The 26168-nt window shown below is 53.4% G+C and overlaps 1 protein-coding gene across 11 annotated transcripts in view; it reads left to right on the top strand.

Annotated features, from left to right (window-relative positions):
* The window catches only part of MYT1L (myelin transcription factor 1 like), a 251956-nt gene that overhangs the window by 200833 nt on the left and 24955 nt on the right, over positions 1-26168 (top strand). For all 11 annotated transcript variants that reach the window (XM_037733293.1, XM_017514051.1, XM_037733292.1 and 8 more), the window contains 2 exons: positions 5014-5097; positions 6477-6698. In XM_037733293.1, the coding sequence (XP_037589221.1) occupies positions 5014-5097; positions 6477-6698 (306 nt within the window). The remainder of the gene's footprint in view (positions 1-5013; positions 5098-6476; positions 6699-26168) is intronic.

Below are 26168 nucleotides of genomic sequence, written 5' to 3'. Positions count from 1 at the left end.
CCCAGGAGGTTGTATGGAGCTGAGCCACAGGTGACGGACGGTGAGGATCCCCAGGAGGTTGTATGGAGCTGAGCCACAGGTGACGGACGGTGAGGGTCCCCAGGAGGTCGTATGGAGCTGAGCCACAGGGCGATGGATGGTGAGGGTCCCCAGGAGGTTGTATGGAGCTGAGCCACAGGGTGACGGATGGTGAGGGTCTCCAGGAGGTTGTATGGAGCTGAGCCACAGATTGACAGATGGTGAGGGTCCCCAGGAGGTCGTATGGAGCTGAGCCACAGGGTGACGGACGGTGAGGATCCCCAGGAGGTCGTATGGAGCTGAGCCACAGGGTGACGGATGGTGAAGGTCCCCAGGAGGCTGTGTGGAGAAGGATATTCTAAGCAAATTTACAGCATTAGAGGACATGTTATAACAACACCAACATCAGCGCACATTTGACAGTGAGTAGTTCAGCTTGGTATATAGTTCAGCTGCAGGTCTAAGCCTGTGGGAGTAGCTACAAATGAAACTTGTTTTAGGAGTCCTGTTCAATTCATTAGAAGGGGGTTAAACTTTATTTGCTGGAAAATGGGTAATTACCGAAGTGCAGGCTTGGTGTTTAGCCTGGAGAGCAGGATCAAAAGCGCACTCGGGAGGTGACAGTGACAGCCGAAAGAGGAGCTGATGCAGGTGATGAGGACAGTGACAGGGCAGTGACCAGTAGGCTGAAGGGGATGAGGCCCTGGGGAGGAAGTCAGGCACTGAAAAGGGAGGGGCTGGGATGCACCAAGAGCCCCGTCCACATCATCATCCGCATAAAGAAGCCCACCAGGAGAGGTGGGTTTTACATTCTGTCCAAACACATCAACATTGGGGTTCTTAGGATATATCCAGGTGAGCAAAGGAGGAAGGCTGAGAGGAGAAAGGCAGCTTTCAGGGTCACCAGCAGGTGAGCTGTTCCAGGTTATTCACAAAGAGAAAACAACACTTTTAAAAATGGAAGATGGTGGCTGGGTGCAGTGGCAGTTCACGCCTATAATCCCAGCACTGTGGAAGTCTGAGGCAGGCAGATTGCGTGAGGCCAGGAGTTTGAGATCAGCCTGCCCAGCATGACAAAACCTCCTCTCTACAACAAATACAAAAACTACCCAGGCATGGTCGTGCAAGTCTATAGTCCCAGCTACTCAGGAGGCTGAGGCGGGAGAAGTGTTTGAACCTGGGAGGCAGAGGCTTCACTGAGTCAAGATCGCGCCACTGCACTCCAGCCTGGGCCACAGAGCGAGAGACTCTGTCTCCCAAAAAAAAAAAAAAAAACAGGAAGATGAATCCAAATCCTATCCTAAGAAATGAAATCTGGATGTGAGCCCTGAGCAGAGCATGGAGCCATAGCTCCGACGCCCAGGAAAGGAGGGACTGCTCCCTTCCCTCCAGGGCTCCGGAAGAGCCTGCAAATGAATCCCTGTGTTTCTAAACATTGGAAGGAGAACACAAGGGTGGGTGACTTTTTGTTAGGTTCAAATTTGGGCTCTACAGCAGGGATCCTAGTGCAGACGAAGGTGAAAGTCAGGCTCTAAGGTCACAGAGCTCCTTCCCTGTGCCAAGCATCGTACATAGCTCGTTATCACTTTCAGTTTTCACAGCCGATGACGCAGGCATTTCTGCCCCAAAATACAGACAAGGAAACTGAGGCCCAGACACTGGAGCCCGTCTGCACAGCCCATATGGCATCGCCTCTTCCTTCTCTCCCTTGGCTGCCTCTGGGAGAAGTGGCCATTCAGGTCCTTCTCCAAATAGTCATTCCGTAGAGAATCTCCACTCTGGGGGCTGCAGCAAGTACTGGCTTTCCATTCTATATTGTAAGCTGAAAAGGGGAGCTTTAAATACTGAAGAAGTTCTAAGTCCATTGCTCCTAGAGTTCTAGTGCTTAGTCGGTGGGTAGGGAAATGTTCCCTTGTTTTCATCAAGCCTGAAAAGTAGCAAGAAGTAAGCAGCATAAAGGTTCCGGCCACGCATTAAGACGCTGCTGTGAGAACAGGGCGCCTCGGGGGGCCCTGGATTCATGTGGGTGCTCAGTGCTGAAGGGGAAACTAGGTCCTGCTGTCCTGGGGATGGGAGGGAGGTCCTGGGCTACGGCAGGTGGAAGAGAGGACCCCATGGGGCACAGGTGCTGAGCTGCTCACCAAGTGAGTTGGGGTTCATAAAAACCACACCCCTCCATGTGCAGGCTTCTCACAGGTGCCCTGGTCAGCACCCTAGAAGAGACCACAGGGCCTCCTCTCACAAGGCCTCCTCTCACTAACAGACATGGCTTTCAGATAAGTGCGCCTGAGCCCGAGAGTGGGCATTTGAGGGGTCTAGACCAGCCCCAGGGCCAAGGCCAAGGCTTCCTGGAGGGTATCGCATTGTCAGAGCCAAATCTTGTTGTTGCTGCAGATTTTTTCTGTTTGGTTTAGTTCTGCTCTCGTCCCAGGCCTCCATGGTGGCCCAGAGCTGTCCCTGGCTCGAAAGTCCATGGGGAGTGACTCAGGGACAGGGCTTCTCCCACATCAATTCTGTATCTTGGGAGATGGGATCCTGGATAGGACACCGTAATTCTCCCTAGGAAGGATATCATAATTCTCCCTGGGTGGGACATTATAGTAATTCTCCCTAGGTAGGATACAGTTATTCTCCCTGGGTAGGAAATGGTAATTCTCCCTGGGTAGGATACCATAGTAATTCTCTCTGGGTAGAATACCGTAATTCTCCCTGGGTAGGGTCACTATGGTAATTCTCTCTGAGTAGGATACCATAATTCTTCCTGGGTAGGACACTACAGCAATTCTCCCTGGGTAGAATACTGTAATTCTCCCTGGATAGGATACCATAATTCTCCCTGGGTAGAATACCGTAATTCTCCCTGGGTATGGACACTATAGTAATTCTTCGTGGGTAGGACATGATAATTCTCCCTGAGTAGGACACCTTAATTCTCCCTGGGCAGGATACCATAATTCTCCCTGGGTAGGACACAGTAGTATTTCTCTCTGGGTAGTATACCATAATTGTCCCCTTGGTTCCTCTTTCCTTCATTCATGTATTGATTCACCTGCTCCGTGCAAGGCATTGGGCTAGGAACTGGGGAACCGTGGATGAACACTCGCATGGTTTATACTCCCAGGAACCCCCTCTCAGAAGACCCTGAAGAGGTTAGAACTGTGTGAGCCCTGCAGTGGCCACACTGTGAGAACAGCCAGGCCCAGGCCTCTTGCAGGATGCAGAGGCAGACAGAGGCCACACAGCTGGGAGCGAGCCACAGACAAGGCAGGGACATCGGTCAGTCTAGAGGATGGCAGCAAGGCTTGCAGGGAGAGCCAGCAAGGACGGAGGGGCTGTGGCCGGAGAGGGGCCTGCGTGGCAGCGGGGCCAGGCCTCGAGGAGCCAAGGAGCCACATGGAGGAACTTGGGCCACCCACCGAGGAAGTGAAGAGCCCTGGGTGACGCTAAAGAGCTGGCCTGGAGGCGTTCCCAGCCAGGGCCGGCCTGTTTTAGCACTGCCTGGGAGAGAAGGTGGACGGACAGACAGACAAGGAGAGGCCTTGGGTGTGACATCATCCATGGAAACTTCGGGGAGCAAAACCCAGCACAAGGGCGAGGACACAGTCTGCTGGCCTGGCGCTTTGGGTTGATGATGTGGGCAATGAGTCTAATCATGGGATCTCCAAGCAGTTGTGCAGCAGTCAGTGGGGTGCAGGCCTGGCCCTGAAGTCACCCCACACTGGCCACAGAGCCCCAGTAATCTACAGGAGGTCGGGAGCCAGAGGCTGGGGCAGGGGCAGAGGAGGCTGGGGAGGAGCAGGGAAGGGTTGGGAAAGCACAGGTGGGCCCCTCGTCCCAGATTCCCTCCTGTAAGAGGGCAGAGAGAAGAAAGGCCCCCGCAGGGAGCAAGCTCAGGCGCCCTGGCCTGACCTCTTGTTTCCTCTTCTTTCCTCTTCCTGTGAAAGAGTTGGGGAAGGAGCAGAGATACTCCCTGTGGGCACCAGGAGGTGGGGCAGCGGAGGGGCTGGGAGTGAAGGCGCTGTGGGGCCTGACAACCCCTTTCCTGCCCAAGCCCAAACCCAAACCGTCGGACACCTGCCTGTGCTCAGGCGCTGCCCCCACCTGAAGAGGGAGGAGGACCGCCAAGGCTTGAGAGGCCAGACGGAGCCTTCCTTTAGGGGAGTGTGCACTTCCTCCTGGGAATCCGCATGTTTCCAAGAATCAGAGCTGACCAGAAAAACTACCCCCAAGCTCAGGAAAGGCAGGAAGAACAGTGGCCTACTACCTGGACCCACCCGTGGCCGGCACCAGGGCTGTAACTTCCACAGGACCCAGCGACACTGCAGGAGATTGCCTAATTTCTGGTTCTTCATTTCTTTTCCAAAATTCCCATTTATTTTATATAGTCTTGTGTGTAGTGTGTATGTGTATGTACTTCTCTGTTCCAGCTCAAAAAATTCCTCTAGAAACATGCCCAAAGCCTCTGTGCCCAAAAGATTGAAAATTAAATAAAATAAGCATGTTCAGCTCTCAGTCCACCTCCCGCAGCACGACCCGAAGTCTGGAATAAGTCACTGTCTCCCAGCCCCGACCTGCGATGGAAGTGCCTGGGAAGCTGCTGGAGAGACAGAGTCACCAAGGACGAGGCTGGAGGCTGTTTCCTTTGTCATGTTCACCAGCGGCGTGCATGCATCCATGTGCTCATGCTCGCCCTCAACAAAACCTCCCCAGCATCTTTCCTGGTGACTCTGACTGCTTCTGCCCCTCCCGGGGGCCAGGTTCTCTCTGGTTCACAGCATCCTAGACCACCCCAGTCTCCTAAATGTCTTGAAAGGGGACTGATGGTGCCTCAAGCCTTGGAGAGAACTCAGAGAAAGAACGCTCCTCCGTGAATTTTCACTGGGTACCCAGAAGCACAGGTTTCTGGGGAGAATCGGGTCACAGCCTGGTCGGTTGTGAAGAAGGCAGCTGGAATCAACGGTGTGGGGTGCTTTCTGAAACGTGTTTCTTATTTAGCCTTTCAGGTTGCCCGAGAGCAAAGAAAAGCGGTATCAGGATAGCACAGAGCAAAGAAGATAAGGAAGATCAAGAGCCCATCAGGTAAGAGCACCAGTGGGGCTGAGGACCGAGGCAGGGTTGCCATGTGGGGACGCGGCATTCAAGCACAGCAAGTGCACATCAATCAGAAAAAGAGACAGTGGGTCTTAGTGTGCACTCTTTGAGATTTCAACAAATGCAAGGTCAGATTACTGACACCCAAACCAAAGCACATCTGCTGGTTGGCTGAAAAGTTACAGGGGCTGTCCAGCAATAAGCTGATATCCATCCATCTGAGGTTCCATGGAACCCAAATCCCACCCCCCCGAAGACAACTACCCTCTCCTCTTGGTGGGAAAAGCAGCTGAATTCTTGGGAATGGCAGATTGGTGAATGCTCCTGAAGGTACTAAGTACACCACCACAAGTGGATTTTCACTGGTGTTCTGGCCTGTAAAAAAGTTTAGTTTAACCTTGTCTTGCTCTAAGGCAGAGCGTGAGGCCACAGCGGACACTAGGCTTGAGGTCTGTGACAACTACCGGCTGCCCAAGGGGGTGTTTGTCCCCACCCCACGCCAGCCATGCCTGGGCCTCAAACCCCACACAGTAAGCAACCTTACTCCACATCTTCGGAAAAAAAATTTAATTAAAACAAAATAAAAATAAAGCATATTCAAATAAATTAAGATTTGTGAAAATAAATAGGTAATGCAAACTCTGGGGAAGGCGAACTTTCCTGTTAATAAAAACAATGCAAGCGACTGAGCGCTCGGCACACAAGGGACGCACTTGGGCCAGTCCTGCCTCCTCCAGGCGCATTGCCGCCCTGCTGTGTGTCTTGGTCCCGCCGGGCACGAGTTCCAGGAAGACACCGTCACCGTGTCCCTGTGCCAGCCCGACTCCAGGAGCCTTCAGGAGACGTCTCTGCAGCTCAGGGTCTGCTCCAGCTGGAAGGGAATGTTAAGGCCTCCAGAAGACACAGCCAGACACAATAAACGTTTTCTAGCTCCTGGGAAAAGCACAAAATAGCCTCTTTAAAAATAATCCCACCACATCTTATTGACTTCGCATTTTTTCCACCCGAAAAGCCACAGTTCTGTCCCAAAGCGGTGTCTCCTAAGCCCACGCTTGTGAGGCTGCACGTGCCTGCATGCTCTTCTGCGCGCTGGACCCCTCACTCCTCTCTCCTCATGTTCACTTTGCTCCAGAAAATTCCTTCTGTCCACAGCGGCTCAGGCCTTCTGCGCAGGTGAAATAGTTCAGCCTGCCACTAGGTGGTGGTGTCTTTTAGTGATTTTTCTTTCTTTTTTCTTTTCCTTTTGCCCAGCCAGGAGAGCATGGTTGTTCTTTCTTCCTTCATGCTGGGTTATTCCGACTTTGTTACAGCGTCCACCAGCCGACAGTGGCCAGACAGTCACGTGTGTCCCCTCTGCTGCCCTGCAGGTGTCCCGTCCCCGGGTGCGACGGCCAGGGCCACATCACCGGCAAGTACGCATCCCACCGCAGTGCCTCCGGGTGCCCATTGGCGGCCAAGAGGCAGAAGGATGGGTACCTGAATGGCTCCCAGTTCTCCTGGAAGTCGGTCAAGACGGAAGGCATGTCCTGCCCCACGCCAGGGTGCGACGGCTCAGGCCACGTCAGCGGGAGCTTCCTCACACACCGCAGGTGAGGTCGCGTCCGCGCCCCCGGCTGGGGTGGTGCTGGCACGGCTGCTTACCACAGCAGCAGGTGTCAGCTTCTCCCATCACTGAGTGTAGACAGAAAAGCCTGGAAACTATCAGACCAACCCAAGGCAATGCGAAGGTTTGGGGAGAGCGTTTACACACCTTAAACTTCCATTAAGGAGCACAGACTCCTTCAACCCCACCTGTAGATTTCACAATAGCTTTCCACTTTTTATATTAGAATCCACAGTAAGACGTAGATTTTCATTTCAGACACACACATGGATTATCATTAGTTATTTATCTCACCCGAAATCCGCATGCAGGCCTCTCTGGGGGAAAGAGGATGGCATTTGGCACGGTGGCCTCCTAGTAAATGCCTGCGCCAATGGTGCATGAGAAAATTTCCAAAAGATCCAGTCAACCTCATTCAGTTTTATTTGCTTCATTTAAAAAGAAGTCAGTGCAGTTACAGTGTCTCAGAAGAGGCTGGTTCTGTGCAGTTGGGGCCTCCACAGGGAGAGGGGACCCGGGTTGGGACGGGTCTCCAAGGCTGACGGCACCCATTCTACTGGGCGTCCCTCGGCGTCCTTGAAGAGGCGGAGGGGCAGGTTCAGGCATCACACGTACCATGCGAAGGCCAAGCCCTTCAGGGAGGTTCACGATGGCCTCCTTTCTGCTGCCCTATATGCCACTTTCTATGAAAACCACACGTGCGCCTCAAATCGTCTCAATCACAGAATGAACAAATGTGAGGTGACTCTGACCCCTGAAAAATGTTAAGGAAGATTTTTTTTTTAATTATTAAAGAAATTCCTGTTCAGGTACAAAATTCAAACAATATAAACAATATAAATGGGTTTAAACAGAAAAATTGGCTGGGCGCAGTGGCTCACACCTATAATCCCAGCATTTTGGGAGGCCAAGGCAGCCGGATCACCTGAGGTCAGGGGTTGGAGACCAGCCTGGCCAACATGGTGAAGCCCTCTCTCGACTAAAAATACAAAAGTTAGCCGGGCGTGCACCTGCAGTCCCAGCTATTCAGGAAGCTGAGGCAGGAGAATCGCCTGAACCTAGGAGGCAGAGGTTGCAGTGAGTAGAGACCCTGCCATTGTACTGCAGCCTGGGGAACAGAGCGAGACTCCTCTCATTGAAAAAAAGAGAAAAAAATTGAGTGTCCTTTCCCCAACCTCATCTCTCAACTCCCTTCTCAAAAGCAGGCAGTCCTGTCTTCTCTGGAGCTGAATAGCACCCCTGTTTACATACAGGCCTCAGTGTCTCCCTGAACCCTGCGTAAGGACAGGGCATGGGCTGCTCACCAGGACCACCCAGGGCTCAACAGGTGGGGCATTCCCCGTTAGGTGCGCAGAGCCCCACAGTGTCACGGAGCCGCCTCCCCCTCCGCAGCGAGCCTGCTTCTGTGCGTGCACCCGGTATCCTGTCCAGGTTGGATTGTTAGGAAGAACTCCACATGGGCTTCCTCCCGCACACAACTCCACGTCCTTATGCAACCAGACCTTCAGGGTCTGCTCCTGGAAACAAGAATGCTAACTTTAAAACGTTGACAGATCCTGCCAAAATGCCCTCCAAAAACTAACTACTTTCCCAAATCTTTTGCCACTAATAAAATATTTAAAAACATTAAAAACCCTGCCCATCTGGCCTATGAGGAAGGGCTTTATGTTTTGCTAATCTGACACAAACAAAAGCAATTCCATCCTCTCGAGTGAGCGTTTCTGCTCTCCGGTGGACGGCGCTGGTGCCCGGCTGCCTCTGCAGAGCCTGCTGCGTTAGCGTTCCTGCTTTCCCGCTGAGACTTTGCCCAGTTGACTTAAGCAGCAAACACCAGGTGCCAGATGGGTGCCATTCCCTCCCACTGCCCAGCCTCTGGGTGAATTGCATGTTAGGGTCAGGAGGACAGCTGCCACCAAGAGCTCTGTCCCGACGCCTGTTCCATGGGGGAGGGCTGAGAGCTCAGGAGCCACTGAGGTGGGAAGCAGGACCCAGCCCCACATCGCCCCTTCCCAAATGCCCAGCACGCGTTTCTGCTGCTAGGACCTCACCCACACACCTCTGTTCACTCTCTTACCAGCCTCACCTCAATTTCTGCCCTTCCCTGTTTCTTTTCTCCAAAGGGGAACCTCTTCCCCAGGGTCCACGGCAGAGAGTGGAGAACGTGTTCAAATGCATGCGCTGGCCTCAACAAGCTGATGAAATATTGGGGTAGAGGCTAATGGAATACTGGGGGCAGGCTGATGGAATTTTGGGGCGGGTTGATGGAATCTTGGGGTACCAGCTGATGGAATCTTGGGGCACTACCTGGGGTGCAGGCTGATGGAACTTGGGGCACAGACTGATAGAATCTTGGGGCACAGGCTAATGAAATACTGGGGTGCTGGCTGATGGAATCTTGGGGGCAGGTTGATGGAATTCTGGGGCACAGGCCGATGGAATCTCGGGGCACAGATAGATGGAATCTTGGGGTGCAGGCTGATGGAATCTCAGGGCAAAGAATGATGGAATCTCGGGGCGCAGGTTGATGGAAACTCGGGGCGCAGGCTGATGGAATTGAGGCACCGGCTGATGGAATCTCGGGGCGCAGGCCGACGGAATCCTGGGGCGCAGGCAGACGGAATCCTGGGCGCAGGCTGACAGAATCCTGGGGCGCAGGCTGACGGAATCCTGGGGCGCAGGCCGACGGAATCCTGGGGCACAGGCCGATGGAATCCTGGGGTACAGGCAGATGGAATCTCGGGGCACAGGCTGATGGAATCTTGGGGCACAGGCCACATTAGTGAGTAAAATCACAGCTTACAGGCTCACGTTAGTCGGATCATTTGCAATGCCAGAAGCTCCTTTCTCTGAAAAGCTGCACGCCTCTACTTCACTCCCACCTGGTTGCCACCCACCCTTGCCCCAGAGCTCAGCAGGCTCCTCTTTCAGGATCCCAGGTCCCTGAAGGGCCCACAGAAGTCCAGGTATGATGGAAATGACTCCAGCCGCCTGTGCCCCACCCAGCCTGCAGGGCCACAGCTTGATGGGAAAGGCCTCCGGCTCCAGCCCTGGGCATCAGTATTCACGTTCGGGATATGGGGGTGGAGACATCAGTGTGCCAGGGGCAGCTCCTGCTAGAGCCTTGCCGTGGGCTGGCAGAGCTACCAGAAATGTTGACACTCCTCCATGTTACGGAAAGGCGCCGTCAGAACTCTGAACTGCTGACTTTGGTGACCCCCGAGTAGAAAAGGGGACCTCCCTGTATGTCACAAGGGTATGCTTTCCTGGTGACCAGCACCCCTGTTTGTGCAGCAAAGGAAAACTCAGGGCAGTGGCAGAGGGGAAAAGGGGTTGTCCAGGCCTGAGCACGGCGGACCTGGGTTTTGTTCTGTTCTGTTTTTGCAGTTGTGGTAAAATATTAACATATGGCATGGAATTGACCATCTCACCCATCTTGAGGTATATGGTTCAGTAGTGTTAGGTATACAGATGGACCCCGACTTATAATTTTCAGATTTTGCGATGGTGCAAGAGCAAAACACATTTGGTAGAAACGGCGCTTCAAGTGTGCATGCAACCGGTCTTTCTCGCTTTCATGCGATACTCAATAAATGACATGAGCTGTTCAACAGTTTAGTGTCACTGGGCCGTGTGTAAGTTACCTCTGCCCAGCTGTAGGCTGATGTAAGTGTTCTGAGTGCATTTAAGGTGGGCTAAGCTAAGCTATGATGTTGAGTCAGTACAAGTATTAAATGCATTTTTCACAAAATATTTTCAATATACAGTATTTTCAACTTAAGACGGCTTTATGGGGATGCTGACCCATGGTAAGTCGAGGAGCACCTATATTCACATTGTTGTGAAACTGATCTCCAGCTCTTTCATCTCCATCGAGACACTGTCTCCATTCAGCACTGACTCCCCCATCCTCCCTGCCTAGCCCCTGGCACCCACACTATGCTTCCTGCCTCTGTGAATCTGACTCTTCTAGGGACCCCCTAAAAGTAGAATCACACGGGGTTTACTGTTCGTGTCCATCTTATTTCATGGAGCCCCATGTCCTCAAGGTTGTAGCATGTGTCCAAACTTCCTTCCCTTTTAAAACTGAATAATATTCCAACATGTGTTGACCATGCTTTTTATCTGTTGAACAAGTCTTCATCAATTTTATTAGATGGAAAAAATACTATTTTCTGAAAGTGTAATAATAGTACTGGCAAGAACACAGCTGAGCATCTGGAAATAAACTCATTAGAAAGTCTCCGACACTTCTCTTTCCTTGGAAGCACTGGGCTTGCCCAGATTGCCGGGACTTCCTGGTGGTTTTGCCAAACCTTCCAGGGCCCGGGTTGGCAGAAGCCTCCCACAAAGCCCCCTCAGGCACGTCGAGATTGGAGTTGGGGGTCCCTGTGCATCCCACCCACTGTGAAAACAAAGCAGCAGTAAGAAGCAGCAGAAAAACAGACTGAAACAAAAGTTGCCTGTTTTATTTCTTTTTTCCCCCAAACTGTGACAATGTAGTCAGAGGATAAAGAACTGCTTTCAAGCAGATGCCAAAATATAAACCTTAGAGGAAGCAGGAGCCAATGTCCACGGCTTGGGGCCCGGCTCACACGCCCAGCCCACTCCCAGTCCCAGGTCCTGGACCTGACAGGAGCCCCAGGGCACCCACCCCATTTCCTGTGAAATCACTCCCACTTCACTTCACAGTGAGTCCTGGCACAGTCCCTGTTCGTTATGCATTTAAGGTTAGGCAAGAGGGCTCCTTTCCCAGATCCTGGTCCCTGAGCTAACTCATATCTGAAAAAAGCGGAGCTGATATAAGAGAAATAGAAAATGGTTTATCTTTAGGGCTTGCCAGGTCGTTCTAGAAAAGCCACGTCTAAGATTAAAAGTCAAGGCCCCATCCCGGCTCCTGGGCGCGCATACACGGTGCCGTGACCTTTGGGGCAGATGCCATGTTGTGATTGTAAAAGCAGCCATGATGAGACCCTCAGGCCAGGCATAAAGGCAAATCCCTCCCCGAAGTGAGGGAGAAAACTGGAGGCACATGGAGAAGCCCAGGACGGAGGAGTCACACAGGTAATTCTATGACAGAAGTCAGGGTAGGAAATGTAAGGCAGCAGCAGAGCAGACAGCTCAGGACAGGAGGGTGACCTCAGTCCCAGGGAACTCAGACTAAGGACAGTACCAGGCCATGAGCAGGGACCGTCTGGCCTATGCAGCCCCCCAGCAAGTGTTCTGGACACATGCTAAGGCCAAGCCACACAGCAGACACAGCAGAGCCTAGGGTGGTGACAGCGATAAGACCCAGCGCTCACCCCCCAGCCCAGAGCCGCATGGTGAAGGAGCAGGCTCACATAAGAACCTCGGACGTGGGGCACGGGAGCCAGGCCAACCGAAGGACAGATGCCACCGCACATGCCATGGGGGACGCTGGCTTTAGACCCAGAGGAATCCGAGAAGGCTTCCTAGGAACTTGAGACCCTTTGGGTCCCTGCCCGAGGAGAGCTCCACCTGCAGCTCACCCTCCCCTGAGCCCCTGATGGACGTGTCATTCATTCACCTCATTCGGCCGACACTGACGGACAGGCCTCCACCAGCATCCATGATCTCCGCCCTGGTCTGGCTTACAGAGTTGAGTACCATGGTCTGCTGTTCAGAGGAGAGACGAGGCCGTCTTGGAGAGAAAGCTGTGGCTCGGGTGAAAGGGACTAAAGACAATCCAACATCTTGCCAGCCAACAACCAGCAGCACAGAGGAGAAATGTCTAGTCCAGACCAGGAGAAGACGGCAGGCCCTTCAGGAGCCAAGATTGCAGATGAATTTTGAAGAAAGACGCAGCTCAGCACAGGGAGGAAGGCTACAGTGAGAGCACTAAGTGAGGCTTGGAGTTTGGGCTTCAAATGTGCCACCTCGGTGGCCATGGAGGAGAGCGCAAGGGGACGGACAGGCGGACACGTAGAGCTGTTCCCAGGGACCCAAGTGAGGCGTGCTGAGGGCTGGACCTCCGGCACCAAAGGAAGAGCAGATTGGAGGACTGTTTAGGAAGCGGAATCAGCAGGGCCTGGTAGGTGAGCGCCGGTAGGAGCGGTGGCCCAGCCTCAGCAGCTGCACGGGTGGTGATGCTGGAAGCTGGGACGCAGGGATAGAGCTAAGCCTTGACTACCTTGGGGATCTTAGCCAGCTCAGCTGGGACAACAAAATGCTCTAGGCCGGCTGGCTTGAACAGCCCACCTCTGTCACCTCCCCTGTCCCTGGGCAGGAAGTCTGAGATCAGGTTCCAGCTGATTTGGTTTCTGGGGAGGCCTCTCTTCCTGGTGGGCAGACAGGTGCCTTCTTGCTGTGTCCTCACAGGTGGAGAGAGAGCAGGATTGCTGGCATCTCCTCTCATGAGGACTCCGATCCCATCAGATCAGGACCCCACCCTTACAAGCCCATTTACCTGAATTATTCCTTAGAAGCCCCAGCTCCAAACACACCCAGGGGTTAGGGCTTCAGCACAGGGACCTCGGGGGACGCAAACATTTGCACCGTAACAGTGGGGAAAGTGGTGATTTCGTTTTAAATATGTGAGCTTGAGATTCAGTGGGACTTTGAAAGGGGAATACCCACGAGGCAGCTGAGAACCTGTCTTGGGAAGTGTCTCGGGGAGAGCCGTGTAGGAATCAGGAATCGGCAACACTCAGGTCACACATGGCCCTGCAGGTTCCCCCGAGGCCAGACCAGAGGTCCAGGGGGAGGAGCATCAGCAAAGACACCCCTGGGCAACTCACACATTTTGTGGCAGGTGGAGGCGGAGAGGCCGTGATGAAGACGGAGCTGCAGGGTGGTGTTAGGGGAGCCAGGTGTCACCACGTGCAGAAGCCTCCAGAGAAAAGAACACGCAACACTGGGAAAGTGGCGAGAGGCCGGCGTGGTAGACAGTTCAAAACGGCGCTGGGCTCGTTGGGGGCCCTGGCCGTGGGCATGCAGCTGAGGCATTTTGCGGAGAGTTTAAGGAAAAGGTCAGGCACCAGGACCAGACTGAGATCGAAGGAGAGTCAGATGGAAAGTTTTAGGGGTCACAGAGGACGCAACAAATTATTCCAGAAACGCAGGTCAGACGAGAGGGGCCAGCACCTTAGCAGTGGCTGAAAGGCAGGGGGTGAGCAGGGCTCACAGGCAGAGGCAATGGGGGTCTGGCCTTTGTCTGAAGAGGAGAAACCAGGAGGAAGGACTGGGTTAGAGACACAGAAGGCGGCAGGAGGACCAGGTGGAGACAGGTCTTGCTGGAGGTCAGGAGCTACCGACAAGCTGGACAAATGTGACCATAACTGCGTCGGAGACGGGCGTCTTCAGAGCGGAGCTCCACCTGGGCAGGGATTTCTTGGGAGCTCTTCACCCAGGAGCCGGGCACCTGCACGGGCTGCAGTGCATGGTACTGCCTGGGATGCCTTCAGGAGAGGGGATTGATTCCAAGGGAATCACAGCCATGCCCAGGACACAGGGAACTGGATTCTGCCTGTCGGCCACGTGTCAGGAGGGCACACTCGTCCCCAACACTCAGCTGTCTGGGTGAGGGGAGGGCAGCAGTCTGGGTGAGGGGAGGGCAGCAGTCTGGGTGAGGGGAGGGCAGCAGTGTGGGAGCCTTACTCCAGCCCCGGCAACACGTGGGTGCGTGTGGGGAGGTGCAGAGGGAGCAGCCAGGTCCCCAGCCGCTGAGGGGCAATGGAATGTGGAAGATCCCATGAAGGAGGCCAGAGTCAGAGGCAGGGAGGACAGAGTGAGGAGGCCCCTGAGGGAAGGACTCCTGCCGCACGTCCACAGCTCCCTGACGGCCAGTGAGGACGCGGCTCAGGAAGAAACTCTTACCGCACGTCCACAGCTCCCCAAGGCCCGGCGAGGAAGAGGCTGCTGAGGGAGAGACTCCTGCCACGGTCCCCAGCTCCCTCGGCCTGGCCCTGCTCCTGCCTCCGGGAGCGCCTCCTCTTAGCCATCCTGGGCTGCCTGCTCCCCACGGTGTTTTGCACCTGTGAGCCCATTGGGGCGCCGAGAACACTCTTTCCTCCGTCTCCCCATCTGCCATGTGATGCCCCCTCATCTTCCAAATAATGTCAGTGGAGGCTATTCGGGCTTATTATGAGCCAGACGGAGCTCTGAGCACCTCCACATACCAACCTTCTTAATCCTCACAACATCCTGAAGAAACGGGCTCTGTAACGATCCCTGTTTAAACATCAGGACATTGAGGCAAAGAGAAGAGAACGTTCTGCCTGGGGTTCTGTAAGTGGCCAAGCCAGGGCTCTGGTCCAGGCTGCCCGAACCCTGGGAGCGACGCTTCGGCACTGTCTCATCTCTCCCTGATGCTGATCCCATGGTCATCTTGGTGAAACTGCGCGGCCTCCTCTCTGCAGGCACCGTCCCTTCCCTCCCTGCCCGATACTGAGTAGCTATGATGTCCGTCACTCCATGGCAATGTCCGGGTGTGGGGACCTTTGGTTTCCATCCTGCACGTCTGTGGCCCCTCATGTGGCACTGCACACAGCAGCTCCTAGGAAAAGTTTCCACGCATCAGCAACTCAATGAATTTTATAAGAGGAGACTTAAGTCTGTGTTTAAACAGGAAGCAGCTGTGTTCGCTGGGTGCAGACGAGAGGAACATAGGACCTGCCAGGACACAGGTGCAATTCATAGTGTCTGGGAAGGTCGGCTGGTGGGAGGTTCTACTTGAGCAAAAGGAGTCAGGAGGTAAAGGTGGGGAAGGGAACCAGGGAGGGCTCTGCCCAGGTCTGAGCACCCCAGGAGGTAAAGGTGGGGGAGGGAACAAGAGAGGGCTCTGCCCCGGCCTGAGCACCCCAGGAGGTAAAGGTGGGGGAGGGAACCAGAGAGGGCTCTGCCCAGGCCTGAGCACCCCAGGAGGTAAAGGTGGGGAAGGGAACCAGAGAGGGCTCTGCCCAGGCCTGAGCACCCCAGGAGGTAAAGGTGGGGAAGGGAACCAGGGAGGGCTCTGCCCAGGCCTGAGCACCCCAGGAGGTAAAGGTGGGGGAGGGAACCAGGGAAGGCTCTGCCCAGGCCTGAGCACCCCAGGAGGTAAAGGTGGGGAAGGGAACCAGGGAGGGCTCTGCCCAGGCCTGAGCACCCCTGGAGGTGAGGGGCCCAATGGCTGTCTTCATGGGAGACCCTCATCAAGCACTGGACATCCATAGATGTAGGGGGGAGAGGGTGGAAGAGGGAGGACAGGGGAGCAGGGGACCTCACCAAGCGCTGGGTGCCTGTAGATGTGGGGCTGGGGTGGAGAGGGAGGGCGGGGCAGCAGGGCCTCTGCTGTGCCTCTGTCTTGCTTGCTGTGCTCCAAGCATCCTTCTTTGTCACCACTTCAGTTTTCATTCCACTGCAGTTACTCAGGAAGATTCTCCAAACTTAAAGTTCTAGCTCTAAAAAACAAATATTTTTAGAAGTAACTCATATCTTAAGAGTTTTGACCAGCATCCATTTTTTAAACTCCCCTCCTAGATGCTTTTAAACCTTTTCTGCCTGGAACATGTGAATTCTTCTATTTACTTTCCGGTTCCTCTATAGTCCACTAGAAATGAGAACATAACCTTTTATAGAATGTTTGTCTTGCTTGATATATCTCAAGGGAATTGTTGCAAAAATAAGTCACCCTATTGAGTACTTACTATGTGAGCTATTTTTTAAATCAATCGTCTCGTGTAATGGAAGCTTAGCTAGGACAGCTGACAGCCACGACAAACACAGCCAGAGCTTTTCCAGCAGATGAAGTTTACTTGCTGCACACAGCACAACGCTGGACAGGACGGCAGGGAGACGGGCGCGGGTGCCCCGAGGACTTTCCAAGCGCTGTGTGGATTCCATGTCAAGAGAGGAAAAACGTGGAGGATCCCAAGGGGGAGGTGTGTAGATCCTGGATCTGGAGGAGCACCCCTCACCTCTTTCTCATTCCATCCATAAAAAATGACCCACAGTGTCACCTAGCACTGGGAAGCTGGGGATTCCATTAGTAAACTCACCCCACAGCGTCACTGATCACTGGGAAGCTGGGGATTCCATAAGTAAACCCACCCCACAGTGTCACCTAGCACTGGGAAGCTGGGAATTTGGTCTCCCACGAACCCAAACAAGCACACCTTCATGCTCTCTTGTCCCTCCGTGGTCCTGAGTAGCCATAATTTTACACAAACACAGGCAGACATTCAACCAAAGTGCCCTAAGACTCGTGTGGTCCTTTTTAGAGATGAGGGAAGTGACGAGGAGGGCAAGCCACTCTCTCGGGTGCATTGCCAGTGGGGAGAGATGCTGGGGCCTCCCCGGGGCTGCGGGCCTCGTCTGTGGACACACCCACGTGATCTAGGACAAGACGCTCAAGGGGCGTCCACAGCGAGCATGCAGCTTGTCTTCTAGGATTCTGTTTTTGGTCTTAGGTCGGATCACTAGCCAGTAGCCGGAGGTGCAAGGGAAGTTAAGTGAGGAGCCCCAGCTGCCCTCGCCCTGCCCCTGGACCCAAGGAGGGTGGTTCCTCCTCTGCCTGTTGTGTGGAGGGGAGGGGTCCTTGCTCCCCCTGTGATGGACCAGGACGGGCCACCCTATCCAGAGACCACTATGTGAAAGGGCACACTCAGGAGGTCCCGTTGCTCTGCACTCAAGTCTCTGATGATGAATCCAAATTCCACATCATCAGGGAAAACAGATTTGTGGGTCAGCAATGCTGATCCCTGCCATAGACAGAGCCCTGGGGCCCTGTCACCTCAGAGTGCCCCTCCTGGACTCTCCTGGCGCTCCCTGAAAGCTCCCCTTTCCCCAACCAGGGAGGTCCCCTCAACTCTCTGAGATCCCCCTCTGGCACAGAGTGGCAGGAACGAGGGCTACATTGCCAGAGGCTCCTCCAGGCCCAGTGGTAGCTTTCCATTTGCCCCAGGCATGCTTCAATAGTCATACCTTGTTTCATAACACAAGAAAAAAGTTTCCCAAGCTCTGGGTCCCTCTGTGATCTGTAGGAGGTGGAAGAGAGGGTGGCCCCAGCCCAGGAACAAATGCAGCACAAGGGAGGGGACGGACAGCTTTTCCATCCAGGGCCGAACCCTGAGCAGCATCAGGCTGCCTCCGTGCTCTGACTCCCGAGAAGCCCCGTGCCCCCATTCCGGGCTGTCAGCTCCTCACGGTCAGCCCTTCAGTCATCTGGCCAGGTCACCACCTCAGGGGAAAAGAGGAAGTGTCACTGTGCTGTGTCCAAGCCATGATCTCTAGTCCTGGAAGACAGGCAGATTGACCCCTTCAGAGCCCGGCAGGGTGGGGAGGGGTCTGGGTCACCAGCAGGGGTGAGGAATGCTAAAGTAAGATCTTGCCAGGACACATGGCCTCTTGCATCTGCTCTGGGAAAGAGAGCAGGACTCAGCGAGCACCCCCCCCCCACCACCTCCTGATCCTGGAGGAACCACACCTCAATCCCCAACCCATCCTCCCCGCACCAAAGCCACTGCTGTGAATAATTGGCCTTACTGGGCTGCCGCGTCATTTTACAGGATGCCTTCAGGGACTTTACCTCTCTGTCCTTCGGAGTCAGCTCCCTGCTCTGCCCCAGACCCACACACCCTCCATGGGGAGACCCTGCATCAGGTGCCCTCTGCGTTCCCCGATGCCCGCCCTGCACTGACCCAGTGCCCAGTGCTGCCTCAGACCCTTTGCTTCTTTTACTTTAACCTCCATCTTTTAGTGTTTCATGAGAGGCAATTGGGAGGGAAAGGGTCAGATTGAACATCTGTCTCAAACTGTGAATCCCAAAGGGCTCTGCGAATGGCTGGAGTGAGAGCTGACATCTGGTCAACCTCCTCTGCCTGAAACAACACAGCGTTCTGGCCCAGTGCCAACAGGGTGGAGCTTGACCCTGGTTTTTTTTTCCAGGAGGATTTCCTCCTGAAGCACTCCCACCTTTGCCCATCCCCAGCTCTCCCCAGGCCCTGGCAAGCATTCAGCAGATGCTGAATGAAGGCAGTGAGCTTCAGCAGGGCCCTCTGCACCAGCCCATGAAGCCGAACCGTGTTCCATGTCCGAGCACTGTGCTGTTCTTCCAATTCCTTCTCCAGAGTGGCACAAACAAAGCAGCTTACACCCAGGCCCGTCATCAGCCCAGTTTTCCAATGGTGGAAGCACAGGCCAGCCTATAGGGGTCCTCTGCAGGCGGCATCCCCACTGGAGCTCAGGATCCAACTCACAGCTCATTCGGGTTCCTGAGCTTTCAGCTGTCAGGCCTGACTGTCTTGCTGATGTTGAACAGAGTCATCCTCCATGGATGAGGCCCCCAAGTCCTGGCCATGCAGCCGGCGGCCTCACCACTTGGCAGCTGACTGGGGTCTCATAGGATGTCACCCCTGTCATGGGAGCAAGGACCGCACTGTGTTCACAGGGCCACCCACACTCAAGGACAGGGGCCCATGCAGACAGGTGCACATGGGGAGACTTGGGGCGACCCTAGGATTCTGCCCATTAGAAGGGAGCTATCCAGCCACTGTGCTAGGATCCTCAGAGAAACAGAAATTTCAAGATAGTCTCTGTCCCAAGAAGCTTAGCTTGTTATAATTTTGTAGGGAAAACCAATATACAAACAAAAAACTAACAATACAAACAAGATCATTCTTATATCCAATAAAGAGGTGGGGAATCTGATCTTTTAAAAGCTAGTTCCCATAACTGAATTAATCTCAATTAAACAAATAAACAAAAAAAACTTTGAAATTCTGATAATTAGTGGGAAGCTAAGACTGTAGTTCTGATCTTTTGCTCTCTCCAAATAATTTCTAATAAGCGCAACATTACTTGATTCTTAAGGGAAGAGTGAGTAGGTTTTCAGGAGGATGCCACTTTTTAATGTAATTACATTGTATCATGTAAATTCTACCAATGTATCCATTTTCTGTAACTGAACTGATTCCTGTCTCCTCCTCCACTGCATGGTGAGAACTTGCCTTCCATAGCCAAGGCTGCTGTGGTGCCTTCCCATCCCTTCACCCCAGGTTCACCTCTGGGGCGAGTGGCGGCTCCTGGGGGGGCACTGTCCCAGCCCAGGCACCAGCCTCATGGGCAGCTCCTCCACCTTCCCAGCTCCCAGCCCCAGGGCCTGCCTGTGTCTGTCACCATCAGAAAGGCAGCGCAGTGGAGTGTCTGAAGTCTTAACTCCATGCTGCTCGGGCGGAAGAAGAAGGTCTGGCTCCCAGGCCACTCTCTGAGGACCCATGGGCATCTAAGACCCGTCACTCCTGTCCTCTCCCTTCTGTGTCTCCTCCCTGGAGAGTCCTCAGCCCCTATCTGATGTGGGTGCATGCTTCCAAATCTACGGCAGCTGCAAGGAGTTCCTCCTGTCTCTGGGATTTGGCATCCACAAAATGAAGCCTTTGAAACTCAAATGCCTTTTCTCCGATTTTTGCCTCTAACAACTGTTCCTTGAAGCACCGAATACTAGCCAAAATGGTGAAACAGCAGCCATGCTGAGGCCGTGGCTCCTTCACAGGAGAGGAAGGTTTCATGGTGGACACAGCAGCTGTGGTGAGGCAGTGACTTCTTCACAGGACAGGCGGAAACCAAATAAACAAACCAGGCTTATAAGGGGACAAAAAAAGCTCAGAGGAAGCAGAAACATTTCTGGGAAAAGGAGGAATATTTTTTAAAACCTCTAATTTGTCACCAGACAAAAAAAAACTTTAAAATATATTGTATTCATAACACGAGAAACATTCGGAGAACATGAAGATCTATTTTTAAAAATAAATAGAAAGTTCACTTCAAAAGTTAAAATGTAAAATTGAGGTAATGTCCCATAAATTGTAAAGAGATGAGAAAAGAAGATAAAATATTTTTTAAAGAAGTAATAGAAAAAGGAGAGTTAATCGTCAACTGATGGGAGTTTCTGAAGAAGTGGAGAGGATAGAGAAAATAGCAGAAAGAAAATCACCAAAGAAAGAAAACAAGGAAAATCCCTATGGCAGAGATCTTGAGTTTTCAGATATAAAGGCCTCATTGAGCAGCCACGCAATCATGAAATGGTTCTGTGCTGTCCAGGGTCTACCTGAGAAGCGGGACGAGTAGGGTGTATAAACAGATGGGTTCATCACCAGGAGCTGGCTGACTCCATCTGGGGCTGGCTCAGCAAGTCTGAAATCTATAGGGCAGACAGGCAGCCTAAAGACTGCTGGTCAGGAGAAGTTCCATTCCACAGGGATAATTCCTTCTTCCTCAGGGAAACCTTAGTTACGTTCTTAAGGTCTTTTGACTGCTTGAGTCAGGCCCACTAGAGTATTGAGAATAATATCCTTACTTAAAGTCAACTAGGCCAGATGTGGTGGCTCACATTTGTCATCCCAGTATTTGGGGAGGAGGAGGCAGGGGGATCACTTGAGCCCAAGAGTTTAAGACCAACCTGAGCAACTTAGCAAGACTTCATCTCTATAAAAAATTTAAAAATTAGCCAGGCATGGTGGTGCCTGCCTGTGGTCATAGCTAATTGCTTGAACCCAAGAGTTGGAGGCTGCAGGGAATATGATCATGCCACTGCACTCCAGCCTAGGCAACAGCAAGACCCTGATTCAAAAAAAAAAAAAAAAGAAGCCAATTGACGGTAGATGTTCATCATTCTACAAAATACCTTCACAGCAACACTTAGATAAGTATTTGATTAAACAACTGGATTCTGTGTCCTCTCCAGGTTGACATATAAAACTATCACAGCCAACTACACAGAAGTTCATCATCATGTAATTTTGAGAACCTGGAGTGAGGATACAGACAGAGAGAGAGAGACAAAGTGAGAGACAAAAGAAAAAGAAGCTAAGAGATGTACTCAACAGCAATGCTGGAAACCAGAATCAATTAGAACAATGCCTTCAAAACTCTTAGGAAAATGATTGCACACTCAGAATTCTATACCCAACCAAACTATCAGTTTGGAGTGCAAAGGCAGCAAGGCCTATCCAATGGGTGACCAAGCCCCAGCCCTTCTTACTCTTCTTGAGTGGATGCTCTCTTCTGTACCCTTGCCATTGCTGCCTCAGGATGTACTCCCTCATTCCTCCCCCAGGCCCCTCTGCCACCTTCCTCGCTGGCCCTCTGCTGCCCTCTGCCCTCTGCAAGCATCCTCCATGCTGCTGCCACAGTAAGCTCTCTACCAGCAAACTCTGCTGTGTGGTTGTCAGGATTCCATGCTTCCAATCCTTTGTCATTGCCTAGAAGCTAAATCCTATCTCTTCTGTAAGGTACTTGAGGTCTTCCCTAATCAGCTCTTGCCCATCCCTCCAGTTCCCCCTGTTCTTCTGCCCCTTGGTTGCACCCAGATCTAAATTCAAAGCTGGAGTCTTGCTGCTCAGGCTCCTTCTGCCCTTCCACTGCTCCTTGTCCCCCTCAAACAAACGTCTGTCTTTAAACAGCCATTCAAACTTCACCTCCCTCTGTAATGGTGCATAGCATCACATCGTACGTCCCGTGAGGCATGTGTATTCACAGGGACCTCTGCCTGTACTGCACTGGCAGAGCCCAGGAGTAGAATCTGTCACTAACGGGTACATAGAGAGGCCGCAGGAGGAGGAGTGGAGAGTGAGGCCGGTGCTGGATGGCCTGGGTGTAAACTCAGCCCTTCCTTCTCTGACTGTATGATCTGGGCAAGTTAGCTATTCTGTGTCTCCATTCTCTCCTCTGTAAAATGGGGTGGTCATTTATTGTTTGAGCAGTGAGTCAAGTCCAAAGAGCATGCCAGGATGTGATAAGTGAAGCATTTCAAGCAGCTCCCCACCGCCGTAACGGTGTCGTGACCCTCCTGTTACGGCTGTGCTTGAGGACAGGGGGTGAGTTTTGCTGATGAGTGAATAGAGATAGATAGTTTGACAACCCACGGAAGTGGCTCTTAGAAACGTCTCTTCACAGGCCTCATTCTCCTAACAGTATTTTGATTGTCACTGCTGAATAGTGGTGGCTCCAGAATCCATCCCTCGAGCAGGCGGCAGGTGGACTCCCTGGGCTGCAGGGATGAGCTGTGTGTGCAGCTGCCATCCCTCAGGCTTTGAGAGGGACCTTTGTTTCCTGAGACAGGTGGACGTGCAGCCCGGCGGGAGGGCCCTGGGCTGGGACCGGCAGGGCTGGGGGCCATCTGGGTGGTCACACAGCCCCCACAGCTGCACTTCCTACACCACCTGCCAGTGTGACTGTGACTGAGTCCTCCGCTTGGCACAGAAGTCACTGTGCTGGAAACGCCTCCCTCTCTCCATGGCTTCAGGGCACCCTGTTAGGCACAGAATGTTTTTAGGGGAAAAAACTCCAAATTCTGGATCTTGGCTTGAGGAGGGATCACAATGGCATCGCTTCCTACTGAGAGGGAAGCAGATCTGATAAACAGTCAGAGGCAGAAATGTCACATGGCTCAGAGAACACCCTTCTGCCCTTCCTCACACATGCCCCCCACGGGCCAGAGTTCAGCAAACCACAGAAGAGCTGCTCTCATGGGGACCCGGCAAACGCAGTAGAGGCTGTGGCTGCCGTCCCCGTCCACATTCGCTTATTATGAGATGCTCTCAGTCTTCATGACTCAATCAATGATAAGAATAGGGTTGAAATGTACAGTAATATTATATGTATGCACCCAGAGTGTGTGTGTCTCATATACGTTATTATATAGTATGATAATGATCATGGTAAAAGAAATAAAATATTATTAGAGTGACACTCAGTGTAAAGGAAACTCTTTTCCCTGGCTGTGTGGAACTGATTTTCAGAGGACAGTGAATTGCAGGCAGCTCCTGGCTGGGCTTTTCCCACCTGGAACCCTTTGTCCTGAGTTATCCCAGCACCTTCCAGGGAAGGCAAAGTTTCTACACACTTCAACCTCCTCTCAAATTACTGATTTTCTTCCCAATGAACAGTTCCCCCTGCGTCTCAGTGTCTTGTTAAGTATATCCCCCTTCGAAAGTTTCACTTATTTAGTTTTTTCCAACTGTGATGTTCTCCAGAAAAAGGCCCTTCTGGGCTCATGTCCTGATAAAAATGTCAGGGCCTCCCCCATCTCGGTTTGAAGCCCTTCTAAAGCTTTCCCCGGAACCTTCATCTGGAATTCCTGGTGCTGGCGCCTGGTGCCAGACGTCTGGGGCCTGGGGAGCGGGTGGGGCAGCCGCTTAACTACTTCCTGCCCGGAAATTCCCCACACTGAAAGTCGGTGACTTCCAAACCTACAGTCAGCAGCACTTGGCTTTCATTGGAGAAGTTTCTGTAGCAGGCTGCTGGGTCTCATGTTCAGAACTAACATGTGAATAAAATAGTAAGCGCCCTCCCGCCACCCCAGACCAGCCCTGGGCTGACTTCCCTGGCTGAGCCAGGTGTGTGGACTTTCCCTAAGAGCCCTAGCCAGCATGACCCCCAGGTCCCCAAGCCCCCAGGCTACCATTAGATGGCACTGCCCCTACTCTGGGGCCTCCACCACCGGGGCCTCTACCACCCACCAGGGCCACGTGGGGCCTGCCCACAGGGCTTGCTTCCAGATTGGACCCGAGCGGGTGGTGTGGTCACTGGACTGGAATTGGCGGCCAACACGCTGCGTTTGGACAGAATGCATCATTCTTCGGGCCTATCTTTGTTTCCTAATTTAGTTTGCCAAACTCTTGCTGGAGGCTCCTGCTCCGTTACTTGTCGTTCCCAGCAGGCAGTTTTATGAACTGAAAGTGAAGAGAAGCAGCGTGAGACTGTGGGCAAAGCCGGAGTGGAACCTCAGCGTGGGTCCAGGAATGTGGACTCTGCAGTTTCTGGCCGTGTGGCGCCCCCCCCATCGGGGGACCTGCACCCTGGCACCAGTGACCGCTGCTTCCCAGGGGGTCCCCTGGGCGGTTTTCTCCCGTGCGCTTAATTCACGGCATATAACTCAGTTCCGTTCCTTTGTCTGCAAGGTAGAAGTTGGGAGGGGGGATCCCTAATAGATATGACTGTTTAAATATGCTCAATAAGGAATCTTTTAATCCAGCCATGAGAAAATGGGCCTTTTTGACCTGAAGGTGGACAAGTGCCCCAGCGCCCACCTCCCAGTGGGAGCCGCCTTCTGACCACACTGCATGGTTTCAGGATCTGAGGCCCCTGCAGGGAGGTGAGGAGGAGGCCGCCGTGTGCAGCCCCCCTGGAGCACTGCGTCTGCAGGGGCCCTGGGTGCTGCTGACAGCAGGGTCCAGCCTGGGACGGAACCACCGGGCGGGACCCTGGGGTCCTCTGTCTGCCTCTCAGCCTACAAGGCAGGCCCCAGCCCAGCCGGGCAGTGAGGCCCGGTGTGCACGCTGGGACGTGGGAACAGACAGGGCCACCTCCGGTTGGCCCACAGCTGTCACTCAGCAGCCTTGAAGAAGCGCCTGCAGTGAGAGAACATGGGTGACGGGTCTCCCTGAAGTCAACGCAAAGCAGTGGGCCCTGCGGCGAGTCCGTGACGGCGGCGTGTCCGTGACAGTGGTGTGTCCGTGACAGTGTTGTGTCCATGACAGAGGCGTGTCCGTGACGGCGGCCTGTCCGTGACGGAGGCGTGTCCGTGACAGTGGTGTGTCTGTGACAGCGGCGTGTCCATGACAGTGGCGTGTCCGTGATGGTAGCGTGTCCATGACGGCAGCGTGTCCGTGACAGTGGTGTGTCCGTGACGGGGGCATGTCTGTCCTCATTTTCTGCGCCTCAGTCCTGGCGTAGCCGCAGCGGCTGCTTTCGGCCGCGGTTTTAAGCTGTGGAAGAATCTGCTGGGAGCGTCCTCGGCTCCTCAGGCGCCCTCCTCCCTGCTGGGCCGGCTCCTCGGCTGGGTCTGGAGCAAAAGTGAGGAAGCGAGACAAGCCGTGCTGGGGGCTTGAGCGTTCCTCCCTCTCTTCTCTCCGATGCCCACGTGGGCCGAAGCTTCTGGGAACCCGGGGGTGGGGGAGCTCTGCTCCTGAGCCGGGAACTGGGGGACGCCACGGAACTGCTATCTCCAGGGCCCGGCCAATTTCCCTAAGTGCTTCTGGTCATTTGCTAATCCATTCAGCATAGCTCGGATGATCCCAACACTGCCTGAGCTGGAAAGGAGTCGTGTGATGTGTTAGTAATGGATGACACAACATTTTAACATGGACATTAAGCCGTCAAAATTTCACTTTTATTTCTTAACAACAACGAAAAGGCTGGGTGTGATAGCGCATACCTGTAATCCTAGCACTTTGGAGGCTGAGGCAGGAGGGTCGCCTGAGATCAGGAGTTTGAAACTAGCCTGGACAACACAGTGAGACCTAGTCTCTATTAAAATATTTTTTGTAAGATGTAACTCTGCCAGAGTGTTCCCTCGTGGATGTACTGTGCTGGCGCACGGGCGCTGCACATAGTTCCATGGTGCCATGCTGTGTGTCATGCTGTGCGCCTGGCATCTGGATGCCTGGAGCCACAGAGCAGTGCTGTGTGCCTGGCACCTGGACGCCTGGAACCACGGAGCGGTGCTGTGTGCCTGGCACCTGGA

The sequence above is a fragment of the Cebus imitator genome, unplaced genomic scaffold, assembly GCF_001604975.1.
Source record: "Cebus imitator isolate Cc_AM_T3 unplaced genomic scaffold, Cebus_imitator-1.0 Scaffold512, whole genome shotgun sequence".
NCBI classification, from domain to species: Eukaryota; Metazoa; Chordata; class Mammalia; order Primates; family Cebidae; genus Cebus; species Cebus imitator.
Note: the sequence above shows the minus strand (reverse complement) of the source record. Positions and strands in the feature narration are given on the sequence as shown.